Source organism: Anabas testudineus, chromosome 23 (assembly GCF_900324465.2).
Source record: "Anabas testudineus chromosome 23, fAnaTes1.2, whole genome shotgun sequence".
NCBI classification, from domain to species: Eukaryota; Metazoa; Chordata; class Actinopteri; order Anabantiformes; family Anabantidae; genus Anabas; species Anabas testudineus.
This window is the reverse complement of record NC_046631.1, coordinates 7225770-7252894: the sequence shown is the minus strand read 5'-3', so window position 1 is coordinate 7252894 and position 27125 is coordinate 7225770. Positions and strand designations below refer to the sequence as shown.

The 27125-nt window shown below is 40.4% G+C and overlaps 4 protein-coding genes across 5 annotated transcripts; 1 reads left to right on the top strand and 3 right to left on the bottom strand.

Moving 5' to 3' along the window:
* The first annotated feature begins 3912 nt into the window (after nucleotides 1–3912).
* LOC113162879 (high affinity choline transporter 1-like) lies at nucleotides 3913–8027 on the top strand. Of its 2 annotated transcripts, none has more exons than XM_026361123.1 (9): nucleotides 3913–4354; nucleotides 5294–5486; nucleotides 5605–5718; nucleotides 5846–6001; nucleotides 6259–6359; nucleotides 6563–6706; nucleotides 6867–7020; nucleotides 7147–7364; nucleotides 7474–8027. In XM_026361123.1, the coding sequence occupies exons 2-9, from the start codon at nucleotides 5303–5305 to the stop codon at nucleotides 8002–8004; spliced, it is 1602 nt and encodes a 533-aa protein (XP_026216908.1). In that variant the 5' UTR covers nucleotides 3913–4354; nucleotides 5294–5302; the 3' UTR covers nucleotides 8005–8027. The 2 variants fall into 2 exon arrangements, with proteins under 2 accessions (XP_026216908.1, XP_026216907.1); XM_026361122.1 differs by having other exon boundaries at nucleotides 6211–6359.
* A 615-nt stretch (nucleotides 8028–8642) lies between these two features.
* Nucleotides 8643–14441, bottom strand: LOC113162875. The gene is made up of 12 exons (XM_026361118.1): nucleotides 14003–14441; nucleotides 13725–13916; nucleotides 13224–13598; nucleotides 12616–12969; nucleotides 12148–12534; nucleotides 11676–11884; nucleotides 11425–11532; nucleotides 10813–10896; nucleotides 10567–10677; nucleotides 10289–10412; nucleotides 9693–9953; nucleotides 8643–9509 (listed from the first exon to the last, which is right to left on the bottom strand). The coding sequence occupies exons 1-12, from the start codon at nucleotides 14367–14369 to the stop codon at nucleotides 8653–8655; spliced, it is 3429 nt and encodes a 1142-aa protein (XP_026216903.1). The 5' UTR covers nucleotides 14370–14441; the 3' UTR covers nucleotides 8643–8652.
* A 1470-nt stretch (nucleotides 14442–15911) lies between these two features.
* si:dkey-14d8.1 (zinc finger protein 629) lies at nucleotides 15912–20452 on the bottom strand. Its single transcript, XM_026364348.1, has 7 exons — nucleotides 20251–20452; nucleotides 19447–19649; nucleotides 18827–18919; nucleotides 18615–18707; nucleotides 18168–18278; nucleotides 17808–17931; nucleotides 15912–17694 (listed from the first exon to the last, which is right to left on the bottom strand). The coding sequence occupies exons 1-7, from the start codon at nucleotides 20273–20275 to the stop codon at nucleotides 16001–16003; spliced, it is 2343 nt and encodes a 780-aa protein (XP_026220133.1). The 5' UTR covers nucleotides 20276–20452; the 3' UTR covers nucleotides 15912–16000.
* Nucleotides 20453–20807: 355 nt separating this feature from the next.
* On the bottom strand, nucleotides 20808–27110 carry LOC113164670. The gene is made up of 8 exons (XM_026364064.1): nucleotides 27023–27110; nucleotides 26336–26698; nucleotides 25056–25163; nucleotides 24880–24936; nucleotides 24641–24799; nucleotides 24387–24546; nucleotides 23928–24028; nucleotides 20808–23187 (listed from the first exon to the last, which is right to left on the bottom strand). Exons 2-8 carry the CDS (start codon nucleotides 26345–26347, stop codon nucleotides 23023–23025), a joined length of 762 nt encoding a protein of 253 aa, XP_026219849.1. The 5' UTR covers nucleotides 26348–26698; nucleotides 27023–27110; the 3' UTR covers nucleotides 20808–23022.
* Between the last annotated feature and the right edge of the window lie 15 nt (nucleotides 27111–27125).

The following is a 27125-nucleotide window of genomic DNA, read 5'->3' as shown; positions in this document are numbered from 1 at the left end:
TATCATGCTTCAAATCAGGTTTTTTATATTTTTATTTTATATTATTGTTATATTGTTGAAATACCATGTTATGGATGATGATGCCACCTCACCTTGTCCATAGGTTTCCATTCCATAGGCCACAATATGCTTCACTGTGTTTTGGAGGAAGGTAAGAGGAGGCATGGCACCACTTAGACATGAGCCTTAGTTTTAGGACTGTGTATTTGATGAAAGGAGGATGTAGTATACAGTTTGTGAGCAGTAGAGGGAGCAGGAGGATCAAGAGAGTCCTCAGCTGCTGGTCTAACTGGAAGTCACACTTGGGTTTAGTGTAGCTGTAGTGAGGCCAGTGTGCTCAAATACAAGTGTGTTGTCATTTCAGGGACTAAGGGTATAAGAAAAGACTCCTCAAACTACACTGTCTGCAGGGAAACCTGCAGGGTTGTTGTTGCACTGTTGGCATGAATATTGTATCCTCATGAGATGATCTGACAGATGTTGTTTTTCTTTCAATGATGCTTCTTTGAACATAGCTGATAGGACAGAAAAGATTTGGATGTTCTTAGACAAGGAAAGCAGACACCATTAGCCATTAGTTAGTCCATTTTCATTAATATATAATCCTACGCCTTTTAAATGCCTGCTACAAAGTGAGAGTTCCAACATCAGGAATCATATGAAGAGAATGAGAGAGATGCTACTCTAGATACTGGACTTGTGATATCAAGTTATCTGTCAAAAGAATCTAAAGCGGCAGGCTTCGAGGACAAAGCTGGTGTAAGCATTGTTGGTCCAGGCAGTGTCAGCTGACCCGTTCATGTGGTCAGTGACTCGCTCTGAGTTGTTACATTTAGCCGAGACATCACATCCTGATTAATTCTAGATGGAGCTGGGGACAGATGTTGGACTGTCTCAGTTTTCGGAGCTATTGATAACTGCTCGATCATTAGTTATGAGGTTGGTGACACATCTGGAAACAGCTGAGTGGACGGTGTCTTTGATGGTGATGGCGGTGACTGTACTGTTACTGTTCAGCAGAGAGAGGGGCGTAATTATAATTCTCTGTTAGAGGTGGATGAGAAACAGATGGGACGTTATGTGGTGTTGGTTTGTCAGTAGTCTGCTGGCTAAAGATGAAACAATGCAGTTAAATGATGAAAAAAAATAGAACAGAAAGTTAGTATTACTATTAAAATGACTAAACCCATTACTACTGTCACTGTTACATTATTTGACACAACCTTAATAAGCTCAAGGAATAACAACCCTGAGGCTCATCTGAACATTTCCTTATTCTAACTTGGTAATTACAGTCGAAATGAGTTAAAATCAACGCAGCAATAGACAAATTTCAGGGCATTTAGGAACCAAACATCCCTCCAAAGTTGTGAAGAGCAACATAAATAAATGTTGAGGAGCCCCTTCCTTTAATGGGTGTCTGTAGAACTGAGAGTGTCTTTTGGATTTATATTCATCAGGAGGTCAGAAACAGGACTCCAATTAATACTAATATTGCTCTGTATCTGCTGGATGTCCAGTATGATAACATCTCAGGCCAAATGTCAGTTAATGCAGGTTTAAGCCATTTTTCATTGTGTGTGTTACATGCTATGTATTTCTTTGTAAGCCTCAAATTAACATGCAACTCTCACATAGTCATTTGTTTTCCATGGCATCCATGCTTCTCATTTTCCATCATTACATTAGCCCATATGTTCTTCCATTCATGCATCCATTGAGCACCATTCAGCTGTGGTCTGCCTTTCAAACAGGGTCAAGTCATTCAAACATATGACCTGAATGACTAAGTGAGCAGAACAATCCCGTACAGTCATATAGAAGTCAGCAGCAGCAGACTAACCGTGTGAGCTCACTGTGTGCCGACTTTCTGAGTCAGTGTGGTCGGCTCTGTAAGATTCAGTCCAGAGGGGGGTTTCCTTCTGGCGAGGTCGGAGGGTCAGACGACTGGCGAGCGAATCTCAGTCGACGGCCTCATGTGTCAGTGTGGAAGTGACACTGTAAGAGGCTGGGGTCAGCTGCAGTGCAGGGTAGCTCCTGTGTGGTATGGATAGTAACAATGTTAAGAGAGTGCTGGTAGGAAAATGATGCCCGTCTAACAAGGTGTCAACAACATTTCTGACTAATACAGGCAGAAATTCTGCAGAAAATAATTCTGTGGTCCACAAATACTCAGAAATAATCTTAGTAAAGTAAATTTTAATTAGTTGATGTATTGAATTTTTCTCCTGCTGTATATTTTTTTATTAATTGCTTGTGCTTTATGTTCTTAATGTTATTTTATTACGTTCGAATGCTGTTGTGTTATTGTACATGTATTTATTTGTATTATTTAAATGTATTATTTGCCACAGAAGCTCAACAGTCCTGTCCAGAGGTGGCTTCATTCAAAATAAAGGATTTTCTTTAACAGCAAGAGGTTCCACTTTTTTCCACGAATCTGCCATTTGTTTCTCAGATCGTCGCCGTCTGTTTCAAATTCCATCGTTGATTTATTATGACACACTCATTGGGACGATCCTGTCAGGTGTCAAAGATCTGAAGACTTATGCAAGACATAACTTAATCTGGTTATCCTAACAATGCTCTCTTCTAACTACAGATGCCCTGGAGCTAACACAGGAGACCCCAGTATCTCTGAAATCTCGTGGATTGACATTTTGGCCTGCATGCTGCTACATGCATGTTGTATTTTTACGTGTTTTGTATCTATCCATACATCGATATTTTACACCTCCTACTGGGAGACATACTGTATCATTCTATACATATGCACTTGACATCCATCATTAATGATTCCTAAAAATTCCTAAATCCTATATCCACCCAAAAGAAAAGAGCAGCTACTTGTTGACCTAAACTGACTTTACATCTGCAGATACGGTGTCATGATTGCTGGCGCCAAAAATGTGCTTCAACGCACCAACACCCAGCTAATAACTCATCCTCAGCGACATCACCTTAGCAAGTCAACTAGTACATTAAACTAATTAGCTTACTTTATTTGTAGGGCCTATCCTCTCACCCTTTTAACCACCATTAGTTCACCTTCTTACCTTGGTGAGTCTTTGTCCGTCACTGTTTTGTTGCTGCCTTGTTGCCTAAACACAGTCAAGTGGGTCCAAGTGCTGTCTCCATCAGTCGGGAATAGCTGAGGGGAAAAGTAAAGCAGTGAAAGAGCAACCTTTGTGGTCTGCAGATGTTTTTACAACATTTTGTATTATTTTTATCCATTTAGAATTAAGAATTGGACAATTATAAAACACACAGGTAAACGTTGTAGCTTATACAAATCATTCATACACACACTGACATGGCATAATGTTAAAAACACAATCACTGGAGGAAGAACAACAACAACAACTACTTGATTAACCTCAAAATACCTCAACAGAAAAAACTAGACTTACAGGATTTAAAGGTACAGCCTCGGGCACTGTACCTATTTGTTACCTGTCACTTAAAGGACTTATTTACAGTTTTTAAAAGGCTCTAAAAATAGGTCAGATAAGTTTTTAGTTATTTTTCAAGTTAAAATATTAATGCTCGTTCAGGCACAGAGCCATGCTACATAAATATTAAATTGAGTTCACAGTTTGTTAAACATGTAAAATTAGCTGCGTTCAAATTTTAAACCTTGCTTTAAGGAAATAATAAAGAGAATTGTATTAATAATAAAAAATATTTGCCAAATAGGCAACTTAATATATAATATTATCATAAAGAAATAGCAGCTAAGTACCTAAAAGCAAAGCAACAAAAAACAACAAGTTGATACACGTTGAGGAGGAGATCTAAGAGTGGCTGTGACATTTCACAGTCTGACACCAACATCACGCAGTTAAACTGTCAAAAATTATGACACAATAGTAATAATGTCCAGGCAGCATTCTGGCTGCCAACAGTGCTGGTGAGAGCAGTGTGATTAAACCAGTAAGAAATGATACGATAAGATAAGATAGAACTTATTACCCATGGTACAAGGTACAGGCACGGTGAAAATCTTAACTGGTCTATTCAGCCGGGTTAAAAAGTAAAAGTTAGGTGTAAAAGACGTCTCCGCTGCAGAGGAGACTGACGTGGCAGCGAGAATGGTCCTTGACTGAATCACCTGGTAAAAGCTGCAAGTGCAGATGAGCATGCCTTGATCACATGTAATAACAAATAAAAAAACCTTAAGCGTAAACTTAGTGAAAACATGTCGGACTTTGCAGTTTGGCATAAAGGGTTAAATCTACAACCAGTCGCCCCTACAACCTCAGGATAAGTAGCCGTGCCTCCACCTCGCTGCTGTCACAGTTGCCTTTGAGGATCTCCAATTTTTACCTTTAACATCTTCTGAAGGGCCAAACAGGTAATATGAAAATACACCTTTTTATTAACGATTATTCCTACAGGGCTGCACCTTCACGTCAGCAGAAAAAGTCTAATTTGGTGTGTTTGTTGTTCTTGTAGCTACTGTGGAAGCTTTACACACTATTACTTCTATATTAGCATGTAACTGATCCGTATGACTTTACTGACGTCATATCAGTTAGTTTTACTGTATAATAAAAGAAAAGTATCTTTTTATTGAACTTCTGATGTTAGTTGGAGTTAAGTATTTTGGGTGTGATTCTTTTAGGTCTAACAACAGAAGATCAAATCAGTGCTGCTTTCGCAATAAACACAATTTGAATCATTTTTACACAATGCTGGTAAATATCAGCTTTTTTGAAACTTATTAAAACATTGTGCACAACAATATTTACAAAAGTAATTTAGCATCATGCATGTGTAGGCATGCCTATGCTTGTGCAAGTATTTCTGACTATGAATATACAGCTATATAAAGATCGTGTGTGTGTGAGGCTGCAGTCAACATAAAGTAGCAGCAACAGGAGAAAATGATTGTGTTGAAAGTTTTTTTTAAGTGTATTAAATAACAGTGTGTTAAAAAAGTATGTACAAATGTAAAATGTAAAATTAAATTTAGTGAAAGGCACATAATGACTTGTTGAATCAAAACATTAACTTTATGCATTAGATGTGCAAAATGTAGCATTACGTCTTTTAAAGTGAACTTATGTAACATTCGTTGACAGCAACAACTGTGCCCCCGAGTAACAAATATAGACTTACATTACACTAGACAACATAGGCACTGGAAGGTAGCAGTCATATCACATCTCTATGTGTTTCTAATAGAAAACAAGTACTGACTTAGCTTTACAAAGCATGCATCAAATATGTACTAATCTGTACATTGCATTGCACAAACCATAATCTAATATCTGTCCTAATTTGTTTGCAGGAATTGAAAATGGCAGTAAATTGGCTAGGACTGCTGTCCATAGGAGTGTTTTACATGATTGTACTGGGCACAGGCATCTGGGCATCCAGGAAGTCAAAACATGAGGAGAAGAAGTGCACAGGGAAGCGCAGTGAAGTTGCAATGGTTGGAGGAAGGAATCTGAACATCTGGGTCAGCATCTTTACTATGACAGGTACAGTCACAGCAGTACTTCAATAAAGGAATTTTATTTTGAAATCGCTCAATGTACAATAGATGGGCTTGGTTTCTTTTTCTTTTTCTTTTTCTTATGATTGCTTATATCTTTGCAGCCACTTGGGTGGGAGGAGGCTATATTTTGGGTAATGCTGAGGTGGTCTATGATCCAACAAAGGGGCTGGTGTGGGCCATCGGCCCAATTGGCTACACCATGAACATGATTTTAGGTGAGTGATTTCCAACTAAAGCGCTTCGACAGAACACGGTGAGAGAAGGAAGGGGCCTATTAGCTGAGTGTACGTTCATCATTTAAGGTTGAGACTTGTTCAGATGTTTCTGTTTGTGTGACTGTAGGTGGACTTTTCTTTGTCAAACCTGTTCGGTCGAAGAATTATGTCACCCTTATGGATCCATTTCAAGAGAAATATGGCAACACTGTAGCTGCTGTTCTCTTCATTCCCGCCCTCCTGGGAGATATCTTGTGGATAGGATGTATTCTTGGTGCACTGGGTAAGTCAGAAACACAACTTTAAATGAGAATTTCTCTCATAATCTACTAGTGAAAAACTGCAAAATACAGGAAACAAATATTTTACCTTAAGTATGATACAAGGTCAAGCAGCCCACTGATATTAAATGAATGCACTGTATATTCAGTATAAGCTAAATAAATCTATCTAGTATTATGCCTCACTCTGACAGTGGGTGTGTGGTTACAGGAGGGACAGTAAGTGTGGTCATAGATATATCACCTGCACTGGCTGTAGGTGTCTCTGCTGCTGTGGCGATTCTGTACACATTGATGGGAGGACTGTACTCTGTGGCCTATACGGATGTCATCCAACTCGGCTTCGTGTTTGTTGGCTTGGTATGAGCATTGTACTTTTGTGTTTACGTGCAATTTCTGAGCTAAGCAGCATGACTCTAGGATCTGTCTGTTGGTCTGTTTAACCTCTTCAGTTCAGGCCAAAATATCTCACTCACCAGCATTCTCCTTTAAGCACTACCTTTTCCTCTATATGACTGATATACTGTATTTCTAACTGTATCCTATTTTCTTTGTTATTTCAGTGGTTCTGTGTGCCTTTCATCCTGACAAGCCCTTCTTCTGCTAACTTCACTTTAACTGCAGTGACTAAGCTGCACCAGGAGCCATGGCTTGGCAAGCTGGAGTTGGAAGATGCGGGACGCTGGATAGATGACATACTGCTTTTAGTAAGGGATCCACAAGAAAATAACACTAAGATCTATTCAGCAATAAATATCAATAAAGAATACATTGTGATGACATCACCTGGACATGTCTGCTTTGAGCACGAATGTCCCTACATTATCTAAGTCCTAAATGATCCTTATTTATTTATTCTTCTTCAAGGCCATTTCAGGGATCTGCTACCAGGTTTTCTACCAGAGAGTCTTGTCCTGTGCCTCTGATACCCAAGCTAAGATTACCTGCTATGCAGGGGCAGTTCTATGCCCAGTCCTTGCCATCCCATCACTCATCACTGGCGCAGTGGCGGCATCTATCAGTAAGTAGACTTAACTATTATCTCACTGCAGCCATAGCAGTTGATTTTTTTCTATACAACAGCGATGCTTAAATCCTGCTCATAGCATAGTCATTTGTTTTAATTAGTTGTGCTAATGTCTGTCAGATTGGAACCAAACAACCTATGGTTCACCCAGTCCATACGAACAGGGCCAAGCTGGTATGATATTGCCAATTGCCCTTCAGCATCTTTGCCCTTTCTACGTCTCACTCTTCGGTATGGGAGCACTCGCTGCTGCCGTCATGTCATCCGTTGACTCTGCTCTTCTGTCAGCCTCCTCCCAAATGGGCCGAAACATCTTCAAAAATATCATCTACAAACAGGTAAGACTTTACATCACTGAATACACGGGACACGTGAAGGAACGTTAAATAAATAGCTGTCACTATTCAAATACAGGTTTGTCATGTAACTGGATTTCTTATGTTTTAGGCATCAGAAACAGCTGTTCTCATGGTGGTTAAAGTGTCAGTTGTCCTCTGTGGACTGATGGGAGCTGGCCTGGCTTTGACAACAAGGTCCGTTTACCTGCTCTGGATCGTCGGGGCAGACCTTGTGTATTCAATGTTGACTCCCCAAGTAACTTGCACCTTTTTCTTATCCCGATGGGTAAACAAGTATGGGGCCTGTTCCGGCTTTGTATTGGCTATAGCTCTCAGAGCTCTGGTTGGGGAACCTGCGATAGGCCTTCCAGACGTGTTGCCCCTGCCATGGGACAAGATAATGGAGGACGGACACAGACATCGCTTGTTCCCTTTTCGCACAGCGATCATGCTCATCACCACCGGGGCTATTTTACTTGTATCACACTTTGCTGTGTGGCTGTCGGAGAAGAGGCTGGTTAAAGGAAAACGTGATCCTGATCCTAAAAAGGACACATACATGCATTACATGGCCCCAGTCCTCACAGACGTGGAGGAAAGTGAGAGACTGAAGAAAGAACATGCTCACTTTTCCTCCTAAGGAAGCAAAGAAGACAAGGAGAAACGCTAAATAAACTTGTATTACATAAATAGAACAAAACACTGCTGTAACAATTTTTGGTTGTGTGTAGTCACTATCTTTCTATGTCTTACTTTCTTTCATATGAAGTGGTCATCTAATATGACTAAGTGACATTTAACCATCTTGAATCATGAGACAAAGCAGCTCTTGTGTGTTTTATATACATACACATTTTAAAAAGTCAAGTGACTTTCTTGCAGCAAATAAAATAAAATAAAAAAATTATGTTTTATAAAAACTAACCTTAAATGAATACTTCAGTGTGCAGACAGAGCGAAGCCTCAACTGAAGGAAGACAATTTGTGTCAAGCATTACACTACACTAAAATATCAGTTCACTCAAAGAGCAAAATAGTAACATGGTGTCTACTTCTTTGTTAGAAAGTTAAAACAGAAATTGTTAACAGTGATGTTGCCGCAAAACAGCGCATCATCTCTATCCTATTCAGGTGGAGGCAGAAATGTATTTGGGTGAATTTAACCTTAAAACTAGCTGATATTACCAGTTAATATATTGTCTGTGAATATTCTGACAAAGGACCACAATGGCCAAACGACTTGTTGCACTGCAATAAGAAACTGTACAATCATTTGACACATCAGTCGTCATTTGTGCGTTTGAATGTGCATTTTAAAAGTCACTTCTTGCCGGAATATTTTACCGCACTTTAAACACTGGAAAGACTTTTTGTTCGAATGGATCTTCACGTGTCTCTTCTGCGCTTTGAGAGTGTGAAATGATTTCGGACACACCAAACACCTGTAAGGACTCTCTCCTGTATGCTGCCGCATGTGAACTGTCAGTAGGCACTTTGCTATGAAACCCCTCCCACAGTGTTTGCACGTGTAAGGCCGCTCGCCCGTGTGAAACCTCATGTGGAGCCTCAACTCCCCGGAGGAGAGAAAAGCCTTCCCACACTCTGTACACAGATAGTTCTTTTCCCCTCGGTGCATCCGCATGTGTCTCGCCAAATGCTGGATGGAAGTCTTTCCACAAATGTGGCATTTATAGCGCCTTTCCCCTGTGTGTATGCGAATGTGTGATTTGAAGATATATGAAGACCTGAAGCCTCGGCCACAGTGTGAACACAAATACGGCATCTCTCCCGTGTGAATCCGGCAGTGTACTTTCAGGGACTCTCGGGTGGAGTACTTCTTCTCACACTTGTCACACCGAAACGGCATCGTGTGTGTTTTTATGTGTTTGTTCAGGGTTGACACACTCTTAAAGACCTTCCCACAGTACTCACAAGTGTTTGTTGCGCTCCTCATCTGAGGAGTGCACTTGTCAGTGTTGACTCCCTGAAGGACGTCGTGTTTCCTGGATTCTTTAGAGGTAACAGGACTGGGCTCCTGGGCCAGATGCTCTTTTCTGATATGCTGCAGAAGACCTGACACTTGGCTGTCAGAGTAGGGACACAAAGAGCAGGTCTGATGTCCTAAAAGTCTATCATTGTCTGAATCTGAAAGAGAAAATGAGGAGATTCACTCACAGTATTACAAATATGAAAGTTTAGTTGCACTTATAGTTTCTGGCAAGATTTTAGATTTCCAGTGTAAATTCCCTCATTATTAGATTTAAATGATAAAAATTAAAACATGAAAAAATTCATATTATTATGAAAATTCACTGGAGGCTGTCATACTTAAGCAGTCCGCAGCGGTCAAATCATCACTTTGATCTGCTTTCAGCTTCAGGTCATATCTTTCGCTACAGGCCTCCAGAGTCTCCAGTTTATTGTCACTTTGATTCTCCTCATCTGGCTCTTTATCCTCACTATAATCGAATTGCTCATCCGCTTTGTCATTTGAAGACTCTTCCTGCTGCTCACAAGCAAGTGGGGCCAGGTTTGCTCTGGTAGGAAGTGATAGTATCGGCAGGAATATATTTTGGGCCCAAGAGTCACCTGAGTAGAAAAAATTAAAAACAAAGATATGAATAACATGCTATAGCTACTGAACCAAATATAAATAGGATACAGTGCACTTCAGCCCATTTTCCTGAGTCAAAATATTTTTGCTCATGTTTAATGAACAAACTTAGAAGAAAGTGTGTGCTGTGACAAACAGTATAAAGATATTTTCCTCCTTTCCTGTTCACTCGCTCAGCATGTCTTTACCATGTAGCAGTGAAACACCAACTCAGAAGTCATATTTGATTTCTGTAAATCTCTGGACGTTGGCCTAGAGAGATTATTTTACTAAGTTGTTTTAGTCTTAGACTTTGTAGTAGACGACTCACAGTTGTTTGTGTTTCCTGACCAATGTTCGTGAAACAGCATTAGTGCCTTCAGTTGATGTGGTTCCAAAACTAGTTGTCCACATTGTTCCATGACAGAGGGAGCAGTGCTGAGCCACTCTGCAGTCTGAAAAGTGTATTAGAAAACAGATAATAACCATGTAAAGTACAGCAGCATCATCTTTCAACTCTGTATTTCTTAGTATCAGCTAGTCTGAAAAACCCTACTGTGCAAATGTGTTAACAAATGTAACTGTTTAATAATTAATAATATACCTTACCTGTTTAATATCTGGGATTGGCAACAGGACATCCAGTCTCGAGATTAATTTCCAAACCAATGCGTGCAATGTGGCTTGATATTGTTGGCCATAGTGGAGTTGAAAGACCTCCTGAGGAAAAGGATGATCATCAACATCCCATCATCATCATTTGCTTACAGAAATATTAATGCCTTAATAAATCACAAGTTGCATTAGTGCAGCGTATTATCAGATACTGTTATAACAGTGATTAGTATATCTGACCTTGAAAAACATTTTTCTCTCCTCCGGGTCCTCGAGCAAAGTCTGAACAACTTCCACAAAGTTGCACTTTGAATTTTCCAACTCCTAATAATTAGTGTCAGAAGATAATAAACATGTCAAATCAGCAAATCATCTATTATAAGTCTATTAATGTCTTTTTTAATACTATATGTAATTTAATTTGGTAAATAACATGGGCAGAGAAGCACATGTGGTCAATAAATAAGTGACAAACTAAATACATTTTCCTAGAAAATAGTATAAAGATCTGTGACTGCCATGTGGCCTAACAATACTGTGCCTGCTGAAGGGCAGTTGCAAGGAAATGTCAATAAAACATCAGGAGGAGATCTGCATGGGCTGAATTTGTTCTCGAGGGAATAAATAACCAATTAAAGAATTGAATTGCAGTCGTGATGATGGAAGAACATGGGCGCTATCCTGGGTGTCTTATGGAAGAAGATCGCTGCCTCGACAAAGCAGGGTAAGTGAAAAGAGGTCTTGCCTATGGACCCCTACTGGAGGTAGGCCACAGCCGGGATTGGAACCCCGGTCTGCCGCATGAAAGATGATGAAGAGTGTCAACAATAACATATTTTTCTGCAGACTTACCTCCTGATCACACCAAGAGTTAATTGTGAGGTCTTCAATGACCTTGAGGTGGGGCTGGATGTTCTGCAGGTTGGCTGTGCTTTCACTGCGACACAACTCCAACACAAGCTGAAAAAGACAGTGACAGGGATTTACAAGTGTGGTTGAATTAGGTAGCATTTGTTCTGGTTTAAATAATAGGGCTTACCAACATTGAAAACATGACTCTTCTTCCTATTTTAAATATGACTAAAATGTAGCATGCCTCTTACCCTTGCTCTTAGTCTGAGCAGGAGCTGTACTTTCTCTCTGGGTGTCAGCAGCTCTGGAGCCAGCTCTGTCACCAGCCTCACCAGCTCCTCCACCTTTCTGTAATGCACCACGTTACAGCACTGCACCACTTGCCAGGCAAAGGCACACATCAGGCGCAGCGTTGGGACCAGGAGACACAACGACGATAGAGACAAGTGGCAACCTGCAACTGGGATAAAACAGTATGAAATTACAGATTTAAAATTAAAAGCAACTTAGATAGGACTGTACTTCTGCAGGTTCTACAAATCTGACATGGTCCAAACCCAGTGTGGATGAATAAATACATTTGCAAACACAATCATTCAACTATCTGCTTTGTTCTTAGTGACAGTTAATATTATGTTAATTACATCAGAATAACTCAGCAAACGGCAGATCATGAAAGCTGTAATCTCCTTAAAAAAAACAGCATGACATGCTTTTTTTTACCCGGGTCTTTCAGAATTTCAGAGAGGTCATGCTGTGATGTCTGCAGAGATGCAGGGGCTGAATTCATGGCTTCAGCTTCTTGTTCAGTCTCAATCTTAGGCTTTCGATGACCAAGGACTTTATCCATAATGGTAAACCATCTGCTTTTTTGCTTTTTAGAGTCCTTCTGTACCTTGATCCTTTCATACTTTCGTTTCAGGAGTCTTATCTTCGACCTGCACTGGCTGGTGGTCTTATCGAAGCCCTGAGTGGCGAGCTCCGAGCTCAGCTGGGCAAACACTCTCTCATTTCTCTGCGTAGATCTAAGCTGCTCCTGAATCCTCTCGTCTGACCATTGGGTGAGCAGCACTTTGACTTCATCTGATGTCCAAATAGTGCGCAGCATGTCTGTTGAAAGCAATACAACCTTGTTAATCCAGTGACAGCTCTCATGAGATGCACAAAAACATGAGGTTTAAAACAACATACCACTGGCACGCTCATGTTCTGGGGATTTAGCTAGTGTCAACGCTGCACATGAATCCACCTCTGTAGAAGACTCTCGATCAGGGCAAAGGACACTATCCATAATAGCAAACCAGTCACTTTTCATATCAACATGTGGTTCTACTTCCTTGATTTGCTTGTATTCCTCTTTAAGATTATTCACTTTAAGACTGCATTGATGTGGTGTCTTGTTGAATCCAACCAGAGCAAGCTCATTGCTGAGGTACGTGAAGACCTGATTGTGTGTTGCTGTGTTGAGAAGCTGACTCTGAATATTTGGTTGTGCCCAAAGTGTTATAAGCACCTGGACTTCATCGTGCAACCACTGGGTTTCTTCTGCAAAAACAAAAGCAAAATAAATAAACAAAACACAATTTTTAAAAAAGGCTGCAAAAGTAATAGTGATATTTAATGTTGAATATTATTAATGGCCTGATTTTTTAAATATTCACTTCACTACACTTAATTAAAACTTTGCATTAAATACATAACGCTTTGAAAGATAACAGACACTGTTCTCTCTGGTGTCCTATGGCCCAGCAACATCAGCTTCTTCTACACAGAATGAAACAATTCAGTTATTCACTCACCATTTGTGTCCACATCTACGACAAAGGGTGACTGACTGTGCGGTAACGGCGCTGCTATTTTTGAACGTTTGCCTGCTGCAGCCTGGGAACTGAGGATATCATCCATAATGGCAAACCACACAGTTGTCCGGCTGCTGTTGCTCCCACTCCTGTGACCGCTTTTAATCCTCTTGTACTCCTGCTTCAGTTTTTTGATCTTCTCCCTGCACTTCTTTGGTGCTTTGTTGAATCCCAGTGAGGCCAGATTGGCACTGAGACGCGTGTAAACTTTATTATTCCTCACGTTGAGGAGAAGCTCTTCTTGAACAGTGGGATTCGCCCAAAGCGTCAGCAAGGCTTGGACCTCCCTGTTTGACCAACAGCACAGAGGTGTATCTGTAAGAAAAAAGATCAGAACATATGAAGCCATAAATCTAGAAAATTATTTGGAGAAACAGTGTTAATAAAGACCAGTGTTGAATGTATGCATCCTTTTAAAGTTAGATGCCTTTGGCTACTTACCTTTGACTGATGTTTGCACTGCAGTGGAGGTAACTGTGGTGCTTGTTGATGGACCATCAATATCCTCCAGCTGAATGGAGTAGAAATATGGGTCTTGTGGGTTTTCTGTGCGGTACCGTGACGAGGTGAGCACAGTGCATGGCATAAAGGTGTTGCTGCAACTTTCAGGAAAGTCTTTTGTGGTGGGTGAATCTGCAAGAGAAACATACCTGGATAATGTGTAGGAGGTGCTGCAAATATTTACAATCAAAAGATAATGGAGAATAAAAGCAAATGACCTGTTTCCACGTCTGAAATCGTGAGCTCCAGTATCATGTTGGATGACTGCCCTCTGTTGTCTGTTGTTGCCGGTCTTTCGCTCATGATAGTGTCCAAGGCGTCGTACCACCAGATGGTCTTTCTAGTAGCTCCACTTGTCTCTGTGTGCATTTTAATTTTCCTGTACTCTTGTTTCAGCTTCTTTATCTTCTGTCTGCACTGTTTTGCTGAGCGGCTCATCCCCAATGCAGCCAGCCTACCCGACACTTCCCTGTACACTTTCTCATTTCTCACTGATACCTGCAGGTCCTGCTGGATTTTCTCCTCTGACCACACGGCAATAAGAGCCCGAGTCTCTTCATAAGACCAGTTCACCATTGGTTCCATTGTCTTCCTGTTCTGTTTGCTCTTAAACCCAGAACCACTAACAACACACTGTGGATGTGAAGTGTTTGGACTTTTTTTTTTTTTATTGTCAAAATGGCGCTCCTTCCTCTTAGCGTTGCAATGACGTCACGCTATTTGAGCCAATCACGTGTCTGTCGCCTAGATACGGCTCGGCTCGAAGATGTGGCCAGAGCTCTGAAGACCCGTCACGGTGCGTGTCGGGGCCGAGCCGTGCCGTGCCGTGCCGTGCCAGTGGAAATGGGCTTTCATATGCTGCATTAGTCAGGCAAAATGCGCTTTAAAGTTAAAAAAAGGTAAAACGTTGGCTAATTTTTATTGCTACATCGATATAACGTAACAAATGTGTAAGAAGTTAGGCTACATACAGTTACTAGCTAGCTACATGAGTATTTATATGCAATAGCTAGCTAGCCGGTTCTACCTCAACCAGCTCCTAATACAACATAATCAGACATTTAAAATAATCAAACTCACATTACACTTTCTGTATGAGTTTACTTTTGACACATCAAGCACATTTTGCTAAAAAAAAGTTCTTCCACTGCTGTTGACTAAACATATCTCTGTCTCTAAGTCCCATTTCAGGGCTCATGATGGGTTAACTGGACAACATGAGGAGGATAATAAACCAGTAAGACAGCAGTCCTTTGCTGTGTGTATTTATTTTTCTACAAAATGTGAAAAACAGAAAAGATTTGGAACAGTACATCACTGAATGGCTTGTACACACGGCGGCTCACAATACAAGTGGGCTAATTGTTAAGTAGGATTCACAACACGATCTCATCACACATTTGCATCATGTTAAATGGTTATTGTGTCAAACTAAGATTACAATTAACAACGTTGTTCTTGCGTTAATTCAACACGATCAGAGGAACAAAGCTGCAACTACTGCTGTAAAAATAAATCCTAAAAAATCACAAACGTGTTTAATGTAAAACAAAAGCAGTGTAGTTGCTTACAATATTCAGTTAGGGTTACATAAAATGTGTGAGGTGATGGTGGCTTTGGATCACCACGATTCCCACAAGTATACAGTAACAAAGGTAACTGTTCCCTAATCACACTACAACAGACATGATCTAGTCACATGCACTGAAATGTTTGATTTTTTACATGATGTCCATCAGTTTAATGTTTGCTATACTAACATAGCTTCTTGAAAAGTATTTAATATTTTTTCAACTTTTAAATGCCATCAGTTTATCTGTTATGTTACGGATATCAATAATTATTAAAACGTTCAACTAACTACAAATCTGTCTACTATCTACAAATGTCCCCTAATTATATGGAAATACAGTACCCATATACAAATGATGGACTTTATTAAATGCTAGATTGCTTGGGTAACAACTGCAGCCAACTAATACCTAATATAATACAAAATATAACTCAAGTTGGTAGTCTTCAATTCAATGATCAGACAGACATTATTCTGATATCATTCAAAATGTTTTCACTCCCCACGCCACAATCCCTCCTACAATGAAACAAGTGACATTTTTTAAATTTACATTGTTCAAAGGGTCTTCTACAGAGTTTAATTACACTGGTGATCAGTACCACCCCTGATCAAAGGTATTTACTAAAATATATTTCTTTGACTAATAATCATCACTCCCCTCTTCTTCATCATCATACTTCCTCTTCAGGGAGTGCTTCTTGTGCTTACCCCTGTGTCTCCGTTTACCAGAGAAGTCAGGATTATCTTCCCTTGTATGCAACTGTTCATGCTTCTTCAGAAGGCCGGAAACAGAGAATCCCTTCCCACACGTGTCACATGTCCAGGGCTTCTTGCATGTGTGAGTCCTTTTGTGGACATTAAGATGGGATGCCAGCTTATAGGTCTTCCCGCACACATCGCAGCTGAAGGGTCGCTCGTTGGTGTGTAACCGAATATGAACCTTCAGATTTCCAACCTGGGTAAAAGTCTTCTCACACAGTGAGCACCGGTAGGGTCTCTCTCTGGTGTGGATCCTCAGGTGAACTCTCAGACAATACTTACTGGAGAACTTCTTTTGGCAGATAGGACACGGGATCTTCGTTTTGGGCATGTGGTCTTGCTGATGCCTCTTTAGATCGGACAAATAGACAAAGGTCTTTCCACACTGGGAGCAGAGATACTGGCGGTCGCCGATGTGGTAGCCCATGTGTCTCTTCAACAAGCTGGGGACGAGGAATCTCTTCCCGCAGCGCTCACACATGTGAGGACGATCTCTGGTGTGCCAGCGCTCGTGGTTTGACAGCTTGAAAGCCGTCGGAAAGCTTTTGTTGCAGTGCTTGCAGGGGAACGTCATCTGGCTTGTGTGGCACTCCATGTGTCTTTTGAAGTAGGTGGACTGCGTGAAGCCCTTGTTGCAGATGTTGCAGTAGAAGGGCTTCTGGCCGGTGTGACCGAGCATGTGCTTTGACAAGCTTTGTAGTTTGGTGAAACACTTGCCGCATTGACCGCAAGCAAAAGGGCGCGCCGTGCTGTGGGTCTTCAGGTGATTGTTGAGGAATGCCTGCGTTCTGAAACTTTTGTTGCATGCTGAGCAAATGAAAGGCTTCTCTCCAGTGTGAATGCGCTCATGGTCCAGCAGCTTGGACTGATAAGGGAAGCTCTTATCACAAACACTGCATGTGAATCTGTCAGCTGGAGGTCTGATTTGCTTCTTTCTACGTATGCTTGGCTTCATGTCATCTGCTGCCGTCAGCCTCATTGGAGGGAGTGGTGGCAGGGCTGGGAGTGAAAGCGTGTTAGTGGCAATCTGTGACACCCACTGATGCAACGTGACTCGCTGAGAATGGGGCTTCTGGCCATCTTTTGTTCCTGCACTACCTACATTCTGTAAAGTGGGAACAGTTTTGGCTGGCACTTGAACTACCCGGAAAGGGATTGATTTCAAAGGAAGTTGCTGGGGCTCTGTTTTCTTTGGTGCTGCTAGTGCACCATCTTCCTCTGTGTTTTGTACAGGCGTGGACATCTGCTGCTGTGTAGAACTTTTGTCTTGACCCAGATTCTCCTTCTGAGGTGTTGCCACTACACTCTTTTCATTTGCAGCACTGCCATCGACTGTTTTATCAATGTATTGCCCTGTTTGTGATCTAGTAGCAAGGTTTGGCGAGCTGTGTGGGTCATCTGACATCACTCCCAAGTCTTCATTGTCACTGAAGGAGGCTGGGCTTGTTTCATTGAGGGTGACTTCTAATGGTTTTGGTGATTCTGGTGGCGGCGGCGGCGGCGGCGGCTCTACTGGTTTGGGCCGGTAAGCGAGTGAAGAAAGCACACAGTCGCCCACAGAAGACGAGATCGTTGCTGAACAAAAAGAAAACCAATCAATTTGTTTGTTTCTCGTATTTAGTACTTTTATAAACTTGTAATTTATTATAGACATTACACAAAGACAGACATCACAACCTAGAATTTACCTTTAACACCAAGGAGTCCTTTGGCCTGCTGGTGTAAGAGAAGAGTCTTCAGGTCGCCAGGATCAGGGATGAAGCCTCCACAGGCCTCAAGAACAGTAGGGTCCGCTGAGATCATGGCACCAAGCTGAGATTGAGAGGCAGGAAAATGAGCACAATTTAATTATGATTACTACCCTACTATATTATAAGACTGGCCCTGGCTGTAGATGCATATATAAATAATGTAAGGAAAATGAAAAATGTATTAAAAACATTTTAAAGTCAGACCTTGTTAAAATGCATATGCAGGTGCAAATCTGTAATTTTAATGAATGGTTCCTGTGGGCAGAATGTGTCACATAAGCCATTAAATGTGCATACCTGGGAGAGATTGGGAACAGGAAGAAGCTGCTCTAGCTTGCACACCAGGCCTGCAGTCAGAGCCTGTAGTGCTGTGTCAAACTTGGTTCCATACTGAACAGGAAACACTTCCTGTAGAGACAAAAATATGTTAACCTCACTGTGACTCTGGGGAGGGACCAACACATCAAACGGATAGATATACTGATTTGCTGTGTAGGATCTCCATTGTGTTTTAACGCAAATTCATTCACAGTATAGTTGTTGTCATTTATTTATATTTTTATTTGCAGGAAACAGAGCTAGTGTGACATTTTATCATGGTCATCACTACTAACAGATGACATTACCAGACTGCTGAGCTTCCTTAATAACATCTAAATGAGCAGCAAGCATATCTTTACATCAAAAAATGGCTTTATGTGTTGACTATGACAATTTATGACTGCATTAGGCAGATGTGGATACCTGGAAGAACCGCTTCCTCTCAGCAGAGTTTTTAAGCAGATTCTGGACGAGCACCATAAAGTTTGTTTGACACTTCTCCACTTCTGTGTCCTTCTGTAACACAGGGAATACTGAAAGTCAGATTTGTGGCCAACATTAAGATTTGACTCTATCCCAAAGATTTTAACATGGTTCAACTATGTTTTGTCAGGATAAAAAGTCTGCAGTCTTACCACTAAAGATGAAGACACTTTCAACTTATTTATGAGTGTCTGAATAGCCCGGGAATCAGGTGGGCCATCTCTGTGAAGCAAATCCAAAATGATCTACAGTCCAAGAGGAGACACAGATTATAGCCAGCAGAAATACAAACTTGGCAAAACATAAACTTTGTGAATAAATCCTGCTGTATCCTCTCAACTAATGAACATATAGTATAATATCAGCATTATTTAAGCCAAAATATATTTTTCTCAAATGCAATAGCATACAGTTCTGCACAATAAATGAGGTTTTCACCTTTTGCTAAAATAGATTATAGTATAGTTATAGTATCAAATGCTATTTTTGTTCTTGATCTATGTGACTGAAAACAGTTCATGATAGGGTGAACACCTGCTTGAGCAACTTTAAAAAAATAATTTGGACTGGATGTGATTTTGGAAATCACACAGCATCACAGACTCAGTGGGATAGAGGCAAAAAAATGTCTTTTTTTCATGGACATATTTCACGTAGCGTTAACCTCTGTAAGTATGGATCATTGATTGGGTTTATTTCTATCTACTTAAATGCACAGTTTTTTCTAACTGCTGCTTAGTGGCACACACAATGTATGAAAACAAACTCTCACCCTTGCCCTCAACCCCAAGAGGAGCTGGGCAGTCTGTTTGAAACTCATGAGCTCGGGAACAGTCTGTGTCACCATGGTCACAAACTCCTCCACTTTCCCATATTGCTTAACGTTGCGCTGCCGTATGACCTGCCATATGTATGAGTATGTCAGCTGCAGAGGGGAGGTCATCAAGCGAAGGGATGCAAGGGGAAGGGCACGTCCTGTGCAGGAGATGGAAAAAAGTTTACATTAGGTTCCAAATGACACCAGCTAATACCAACATGAACAAAATGAAAAAGCTTTCTCCTGTAAGTTTCCCCTCCATCAGTGATCCCCTTATGCACGTAGAGCCACATGCTGCTGTAGGGGGCGCTGCAGCGCTCGGTGCGCGCTGAAGAAGATTTGAAAAAGGTGCACGTCTGCGTGTGCATGTGCAGTTGTCAACGGAATGAGCGCCAAACTACAACACGAGTTAGAGTCAAACTTTGAGTAGATGGTGTAGGTAGTAAGATGTTACTGTAGAATCCACTGCAGGTTTTATTACACGATGTAACGACCGATGAGTGTATCCAGAGGACCTGACTTCATTTGAAAGAAAGGCGCCTGGACAGTCCTTGCAAAAGCTTGTTAGCTGAGGTTAGCCAACTACCAGACATCGTCCAAAAATAACTTTACAGACGATGTGACATGAATGTTGGCGAACGATTAAGACCAAGCAACCTGATGACTGCAACAGATGGCTCAAACTACGTTGCTTCTTATTTGACCACCGATCTCGGCGGCGGCTACCGTTAGCTTGCTAATGTTAGCTTAGCAACGTACCTGTATTATCAGACCGTTTCTCCATTCTGGGCAGACGATACTTCGCTAATTCATGAGTTAATCAAGCCAGTGCACCAAATGGGCTAACAATGATGCGGTGTAGCCCGAAATATATGGTTAAAACGTATTTATCCGTCTTCCTATCGAGCGTCAAGCCAGGAAGAATAATGGCGACCGCCTAGCAGCGGCTTTCCAAAACAAAAGTCTGTGTGTTTCCGGCGGATGTTTCTATATAAAATAAAAGCACCGTCTTTTGTAAACTTAAGAAAACAATAGTGATGTTAAAATTTTATAACAACATGATTTTGTCAGGGTCTTAATAATATATGCGCCAAATTTAGGGCTTTGGTCTATATACTTATTTTTTCCACATGTGCAAATTCTGTTTTAAAAGCAGTCAACAGCAGAACAGTAGTCAAATATCCAGTAAGATCAATAGAGTTAAGTTTATCAGTGCTGCTCAAGTATTGTTCAGTGTTGCATGACATTCACAAACACCATATTACACAGACTTATGACAAAAACATTTTACTGATGTTATTATTATTCTCTGTGCAATCAACAAGCATGGCAATGCAACAAATCCCGCCAGTGAATATTGGTTTTGCAGCAATTAGGGAGGCTTGAGTAAAATACCTGCCAGTGTTTTGCATGAATGTATGATCTGTTTTGTTTTTGTCAGAAATCCTCATGAGTTAAAAAGTCAAAATACAGTATTTCACTTCATAAATGAAGAACAGAGACCCATGTTAATGTCTTTGAGAGGATGAATGGTTTGCTGCTATTATATTTTATCTGAATAGGTCTCAAAGAAACATTCAGACATTGATGTTTTACTGTTTTGCCAACAAATAAAACAAATAAAATGTGCCTTCATATATTTTAAATTGTTGACAAATAGTATCAGATTGTACATTGACAGCATATCTCTGTTCCTGCAGGGTGTAGACAAAATAAACATTTTATAAAATTATGTATAATACTACAAAACTGCAAGTAGAGAAGGAGGCTAAAATCTGTGCCTGTATTGTATGGGAGATTCATGCAAAACAAGTTGAGAAGACATTGTGACAAATGGCAGAGAAACAGCGATCACAAGTCAAAATGAAGCAACAATCTATGAGACATGTTTACAAGGGGTGACAAATCCATCTATTGGCCAAGTTAATATAACCCACTGATATAGAAGTATGTGATAATGAATTCAGAGTAAAGTATTGTATTTTCCTTGAGTGTTCACAGCATTTTTCTTACCTTCTTTACATTCTTGACTGGAATGAGTAGCATTAAAAATACATTCTTATAGGAAATGTTGATTAAATGAGTGATTTAACTTGCAACAAAATAACTTAAATGATTCACACAAGGTACAAATTCATGTTTTTACAGAATAAAAAAAATTTAAATCATACAAACTGGTCACCAAGAAGACAATAAATACAACATATGTTGTACACCTTTCAAACAACAGGAAAACATTTTATTAAGGATATATCTTTCCATATTCCACTGATGTGTTTTGGAAGTAAATCCTTCGAATACAGAAAATTGTTATTGAAATACTAACCATCCTCTGTGGATGAGGCTACAAAGCCTGTGGTCAGGGAAGATTCTTAGCCTGTTGATTCATAGGGATCTGTCGACATCAGTCGTGCTTGTAACTGGCATTTCCTCCAGCCTACGGCCAGCTCTTTTGTGACGAGAACAAGCCCTCCTTATGCTTCTCACTGAGCTCATCCGTCCATCTATCTACCCCTATGTCCCTCACTTTCCCTCGACTATCTGTCCTGTCTCTCGCTCCCTCTCTTTGACACATAGTACGAGAGCATTCACACTCAGGGAGTCATTTTCTCATGACTGAACATGATTGACTCAGTGAATAAGGCATTAAAATCTCTAACAAACTTGCTGTGGCCGAGCAGCAGCTATAGATCACTGGGCAACAGCTCTGAGATACAATGACAGGATTCAAAGTGCCTCTGGCAATTGCTATCTGCCATCTGGTCAGATCTTTGATACACAAAGCAGGACACTTGTTGAACTGCTCAGCGTGTTGTTTGTGAGTAGCATGTTTGCAATTTGTGACAGATCACAGATCATAATAATGTCAACAAGAAGTATAAAACTAGCTGAAGTAGGTCAAATGCAGCTTTTTCGGCCACTTCTGAAGCGTTCGATTTAATAAAAGCGATATTGTTGGAAATGTACACCCCTAATGCGTTTCAGAAGAAGTCAGAATACAGGAGCAGGTTGGGATTCAGTGTGTTGACTCAGTTGCAGTTTCTCAAACCAACAAGCTAATTACAACAGTCCCATTTCAGAATGAAACAACGTTCTTCAAACTTGTGATTTGAGGCTCAGGCAAACTTTTAATTGCAGCTCAAAACTAGAGCACAGGAACAGTCTGAATGGCAGCAGTTCAGATGGGCAGGATGGATAATAAATCAATATGGTCTGGTCGGAACAGGCCAGCCAAGTGATGTTAAACTGAGGCCAAGTGGAAACAATTAATGCACTTCTCCATCCATTTTGGCAGCTAACCAGTCTCTTTGGGTGGTGAGGCCATAGAAGTGCCTTGAGGCATAGATTTTCGCCACACACCCATCTTCACCGCAGGTGAGTTTTCTCTCACGGTGCAGGTCCGTGCGCTCGGATAAGTGAAAGCAGAGAAAGAGTGTGAGGATACACTCATTTATCCAGCAGGCTCCTGAGCAACCCGAAGAGTGAGTCGTTACGTGGCTGTCTGAATTTTCCGTCGCTCTTAATCGTGCTTCATCCACTTTCATGTTCAAGGATCTCCTCCCCCGCTGGCTGAGAGTCAGCAGCGTGGGCGAGTGTTTGAAGTGGGATGGAGATAGACACAGTTGGGATCATGTCAGAAGGTGTCATTTGGCTGTTTTCAGTGCTGCACATTGGTAAACGCCTCCCAGACTTCACCTGAAAATGGTTTAAAAAAGTACAGAAAATCACACTCCCAGCCTGAGCAGTGCTCGTCTATCTTGTTTTCTATGATGAGCAGATCTCCAAAGCGGATGTCATTACTTTAGGTAATAACAGAGCCTAGGATTACTATTAAATAATTGATGAGGAGTTGTTAACTTTACAAGAACTGGCTTCCTGGAAGTGCTCACTAAAATGAGGGAGCATTATCAAGCAGGCTTTATTAGGCTGACCCACTGAGACCAAAAGGCACAAAAGTCATTTCAGCTGATTGAAAATTTAGTATCAAGAACATTTGATTAGTGGAGGCTTTGGTTTCTCATATTGCACATATCACAAAAAACAAGCTAACCACTAGTGTTTGGTTTATGATGTATACTCAGGATGTCTTCCATCCTGAATAACAAATTATGAAATAGCTCCCAGCAGAATTTTTATCCTTGAAGTGGCGGAAACAGTGCTGAAAATGGCCAGTTTGAAATGGAAGTAAGTGCTCAGTGTGGTATAGAAAATGCTCTAGTGCTGTTGCCATTATTGACCTTTTATACATACAAGCAATTATCTGCCTGAATACTGTGACTGCTGTGTTTCATTTCTCGCAGTGAAACATAGATTTGTGCTTTTAGGCAGCAAAGCTTTGAGCCAAATGCTTAAAAAGCTCCTAATGTTTATTTGAAACTTCATTTATATGTTGCACATAGGATTAAAAAGGACACTCAGATAGTTTGCGTACTTACCAGCCACACTATGAGAATAACGCACGCTATGAAGGGGATGAGAACCAGAAGCAGAGGTGTTCTCTTCCACCAGCTATGCTGACGATTCTCCTCTTGACCCCCTGGAACAAAATGGGATGTGATTTGAAATTTTACCGACACTTGAGGGAGTGCAGTTCTACTGGTAATTTACTGAAACAATGGTTGTGTTTTTACTCTAAATATTCTGCTTAGTTCCCCTGCGTGGTGTCATACAATATCAAAACGAAACTGGCAGGCTTTTACTTTTAACTTTGATCATATGGTTCTTTTAACTACATTAACTGTCTGTATGTCTAAGGTCATTATCTGGTTCCTGTCCACAGCGGTTGACTCGACCCCAAATCAATATCTGACCACTAACAGACCACTAAGCTGCTTTAGTTTTTAAGACACACATTAAAAATTTAAAATGACATAACATTTAAATGAATGGTGCACCTGGTGTTTGATGTGGATTGAGGCAGGGTGGCGGCTTGCACGAGAAGCCGGATGTTCCTTGAGCAGCAGCGTGCAGGACATCTTTGATGTAGTCAAAGTAAAGACCAGACATTAAGCTCTCCTCCTGGTAGTGACACTGGAAGACCTGCATCGCTGTTTCCTGTGAGATCAGTTAGGCGACAAGCAATGATGAAATAACTCAATTAAACAAAGTAATGTAAAAAACAGTCTTTCTGAAGTTGCAGATTACCTACCAGTTCCTCATGGTCAAATGTAAAGCGTAAACTTTTAAGCATTGCAATGAAGACAAAGATGTTTTCCTTGTTGGACGAGATGGCACCAAACATATCGGACAGCTTCCGAAGACTTTGCTCCAAAGGATAGATATTTAACACCATCCAGCACGTGCCAGCCTAGAAATAGAAAGCATGAATGAAGTCTTGTGTCTATTTACTGTTTCATATTATTTTTGTTTTCACAGCTTCATACCTACCACTTCTCTGGGAATGTAACTAACAGGAATCTCATAATCAGAGGGAATATTCTGCTTCTACAGTGGAGATAATGAAGAGAGAGTATGAGAAAGATTTTTACAACGTAACATCAGCAATAGAGTCTCAGAGAGATGAAGCTCATGGTACAGCAATATATGGAACTGAAGTGTCTCACCAATAACGCCAGCTTGCTCACATCATCAGTTATTGGGGTCCCAAATTTTCCAGAGCAGAGATTCAAACTTAAGAACAGACTCAAGAGGAGACAAGGTGCTTTCAAGATCTGTAGGACAACAAAGGAAAAACATACAAATGTCTCCTGTACATGTTAACAATGAAGTTATTTTATTCACATCTGGAATAATCTGGTAAAATCTGGTTGACCAGAAGAACACTAAAACACACTGTGCCTCACTTATAATAACTGTAGTGCATATACTGTATGTAGTATGATGATGTACTGCTACTACTCAAACTGTGCAATTCAATTTACAGTACACTGCATTCACTTTCTTCAATCAGTACATTAACATTTAATCATTTGGCAGAACGTTTCATCCAAAGTAACTTACAAATTAGGTATATTTTATTTTCATTCATTCATTTTTATATGACAGCATTGGATATCGTTTATTATTATTCATATATTAAACAATTTAACCCTGGCCTCTGAGAATTGTTTTAACATGACAGGAAATTATCAGCAGATAAATTGACAATAAATCTACAGCTCCACTCCAAAATACAAACTATATGGACAGTGGATGCATTTTACATCTAACAGAAAAGAAGCTCACAGAACGTTCAAGTGGAGCCTGTAATCAGTCTTTCAAGAGTACATTAAACAGTAAATCTTTTTAACTGCAAAACACACAAAAAAATATGAAACGTGATGAACGATTGGACTTCAAAGTAGCCAGTGAGACAGGCAGGAATGCCTTTGCATCAAAGGAATTTTCATTCTCGTAAAATATTTACTAGCAGCAGAATGAAGAGAGAATGCACTCGGACGTCTGGGGCGACATGTGCTAATATTCCTATTTATCAGTCAATATATTGATATATTTGAATGAAAACAAGATGTGTCCCTCTTGAAACTGTGCAAAAACACGAGTTCATGCAAAGCTCAGAAAACATAAAAATACAACTCAGCTGAGCAAAAGATTTATTATTATTTTATTTTAAATACCATAGGAACACAATTCAATAAAAGTATTTCTACTTTTAATTTAAACTTTTTCCCAACTGAAAAACAGGCTACATGTTAGTGCTGAGAAAGGTGTTAAGTAAAAAGGACCCAGAATAAAGGATCTCACTGGAAACAGATATTCAGCTATTTAACAAGCACACGAGTGGAACATAGCTGCATCACTGCATCAATCTATACACATTTACAAAAACAATTAGAACAATAAGCTGAGTAAACAACGTTAAAAATGCCAACATACTACTTACTTTCTTCCTCATATGGAGCAAGAATCCGAGATTGCTCAAATCCAGTTCATGAGAGTCTGTGATTTCAGTTCAAAGACAGAGCTCATCTGTGTGTGTGTGTGTGTGTGTGTGTGTGTGTGTGCTGTCCAAGCATGGAGTGAAACTTGAGGATGGGCTGGCAATCTGCTTTCACTGGTGAAGTCTTTTGACGTGGTGGAGAGTCCGCCTACAGGCTGAGTCACTGTGTCACACACTGACGCTGTCTGAGACTTTTTCCATAAACTCCCACGTATCAATTTGTGCGTTAGGAGAAAGTGGGCGCTTGTTCTCTCGAGGGAATATTTCGCTTAGAATATGTCAAGGTTATTCCCCAAGCTGTTGTTTCTGCAGAGAAAATAAAAGGAAAGGACGTCTTTGTAATGTGTAGGGTTTGGGTCCCTAAATGTGTAGATTAGATATTAGTCTTTTTTCCAATTATTTTTGCATTTTTAATTATTAAAATCTATTTGTATATTTTATTACTAATGATTTGTTCTGTGTTTTGCTTGAGTGTGTGGAGCTGTTCAGAAGCTCTCCATTGATTCCAAATACCAAATCAATACCAATCACAAAGTTTAAAAACAACAAGAAATGTGAAGTAGTGTGTTTTTTCAGAAATGCACATGTGAGATCATATTTTTGCGTTATGTGTCACAGATGAGTACCCACACGTTTCATTTTGGTGTGATGAAATGACCTCGCTTTGTTCAATGGAGTTGGAAGTAAAAACGTGACAGGCAGACGCTGCTGAGCTGAGTCAGATCATGTAAAG

What these genes read in the sequence shown, in the direction of transcription:
- LOC113162879 (XM_026361122.1), top strand. Translation starts at nt 5,303, where the DNA reads ATGGCAGTAAATTGGCTAGGACTGCTGTCCATAGGAGTGTTTTACATG. An exon ending in CACCATGAACATGATTTTAG is followed by an intron (nt 5,719 to 5,845) that starts GTGAGTGATTTC and finishes GTGTGACTGTAG; the next exon opens with GTGGACTTTTCTTTGTCAAA. An exon ending in CGCAGTGGCGGCATCTATCA is followed by an intron (nt 7,021 to 7,146) that starts GTAAGTAGACTT and finishes AATGTCTGTCAG; the next exon opens with ATTGGAACCAAACAACCTAT.
- LOC113162875 (XM_026361118.1), bottom strand. Translation starts at nt 14,369, where the DNA reads ATGGAACCAATGGTGAACTGGTCTTATGAAGAGACTCGGGCTCTTATT. An exon ending in AGTGCAAACATCAGTCAAAG is followed by an intron (nt 13,599 to 13,724) that starts GTAAGTAGCCAA and finishes TTTTTCTTACAG; the next exon opens with ATACACCTCTGTGCTGTTGG. An exon ending in GACCGCTGCGGACTGCTTAA is followed by an intron (nt 9,510 to 9,692) that starts GTATGACAGCCT and finishes TTTCTCTTTCAG; the next exon opens with ATTCAGACAATGATAGACTT.
- si:dkey-14d8.1 (XM_026364348.1), bottom strand. Translation starts at nt 20,275, where the DNA reads ATGGAGAAACGGTCTGATAATACAG. An exon ending in AAGTGTCTTCATCTTTAGTG is followed by an intron (nt 18,708 to 18,826) that starts GTAAGACTGCAG and finishes CCTGTGTTACAG; the next exon opens with AAGGACACAGAAGTGGAGAA. An exon ending in AGGACTCCTTGGTGTTAAAG is followed by an intron (nt 17,695 to 17,807) that starts GTAAATTCTAGG and finishes CTTTTTGTTCAG; the next exon opens with CAACGATCTCGTCTTCTGTG.
- LOC113164670 (XM_026364064.1), bottom strand. An exon ending in CATTTGACCATGAGGAACTG is followed by an intron (nt 24,547 to 24,640) that starts GTAGGTAATCTG and finishes CTGATCTCACAG; the next exon opens with GAAACAGCGATGCAGGTCTT. An exon ending in TTATTCTCATAGTGTGGCTG is followed by an intron (nt 23,188 to 23,927) that starts GTAAGTACGCAA and finishes AACCATTTTCAG; the next exon opens with GTGAAGTCTGGGAGGCGTTT.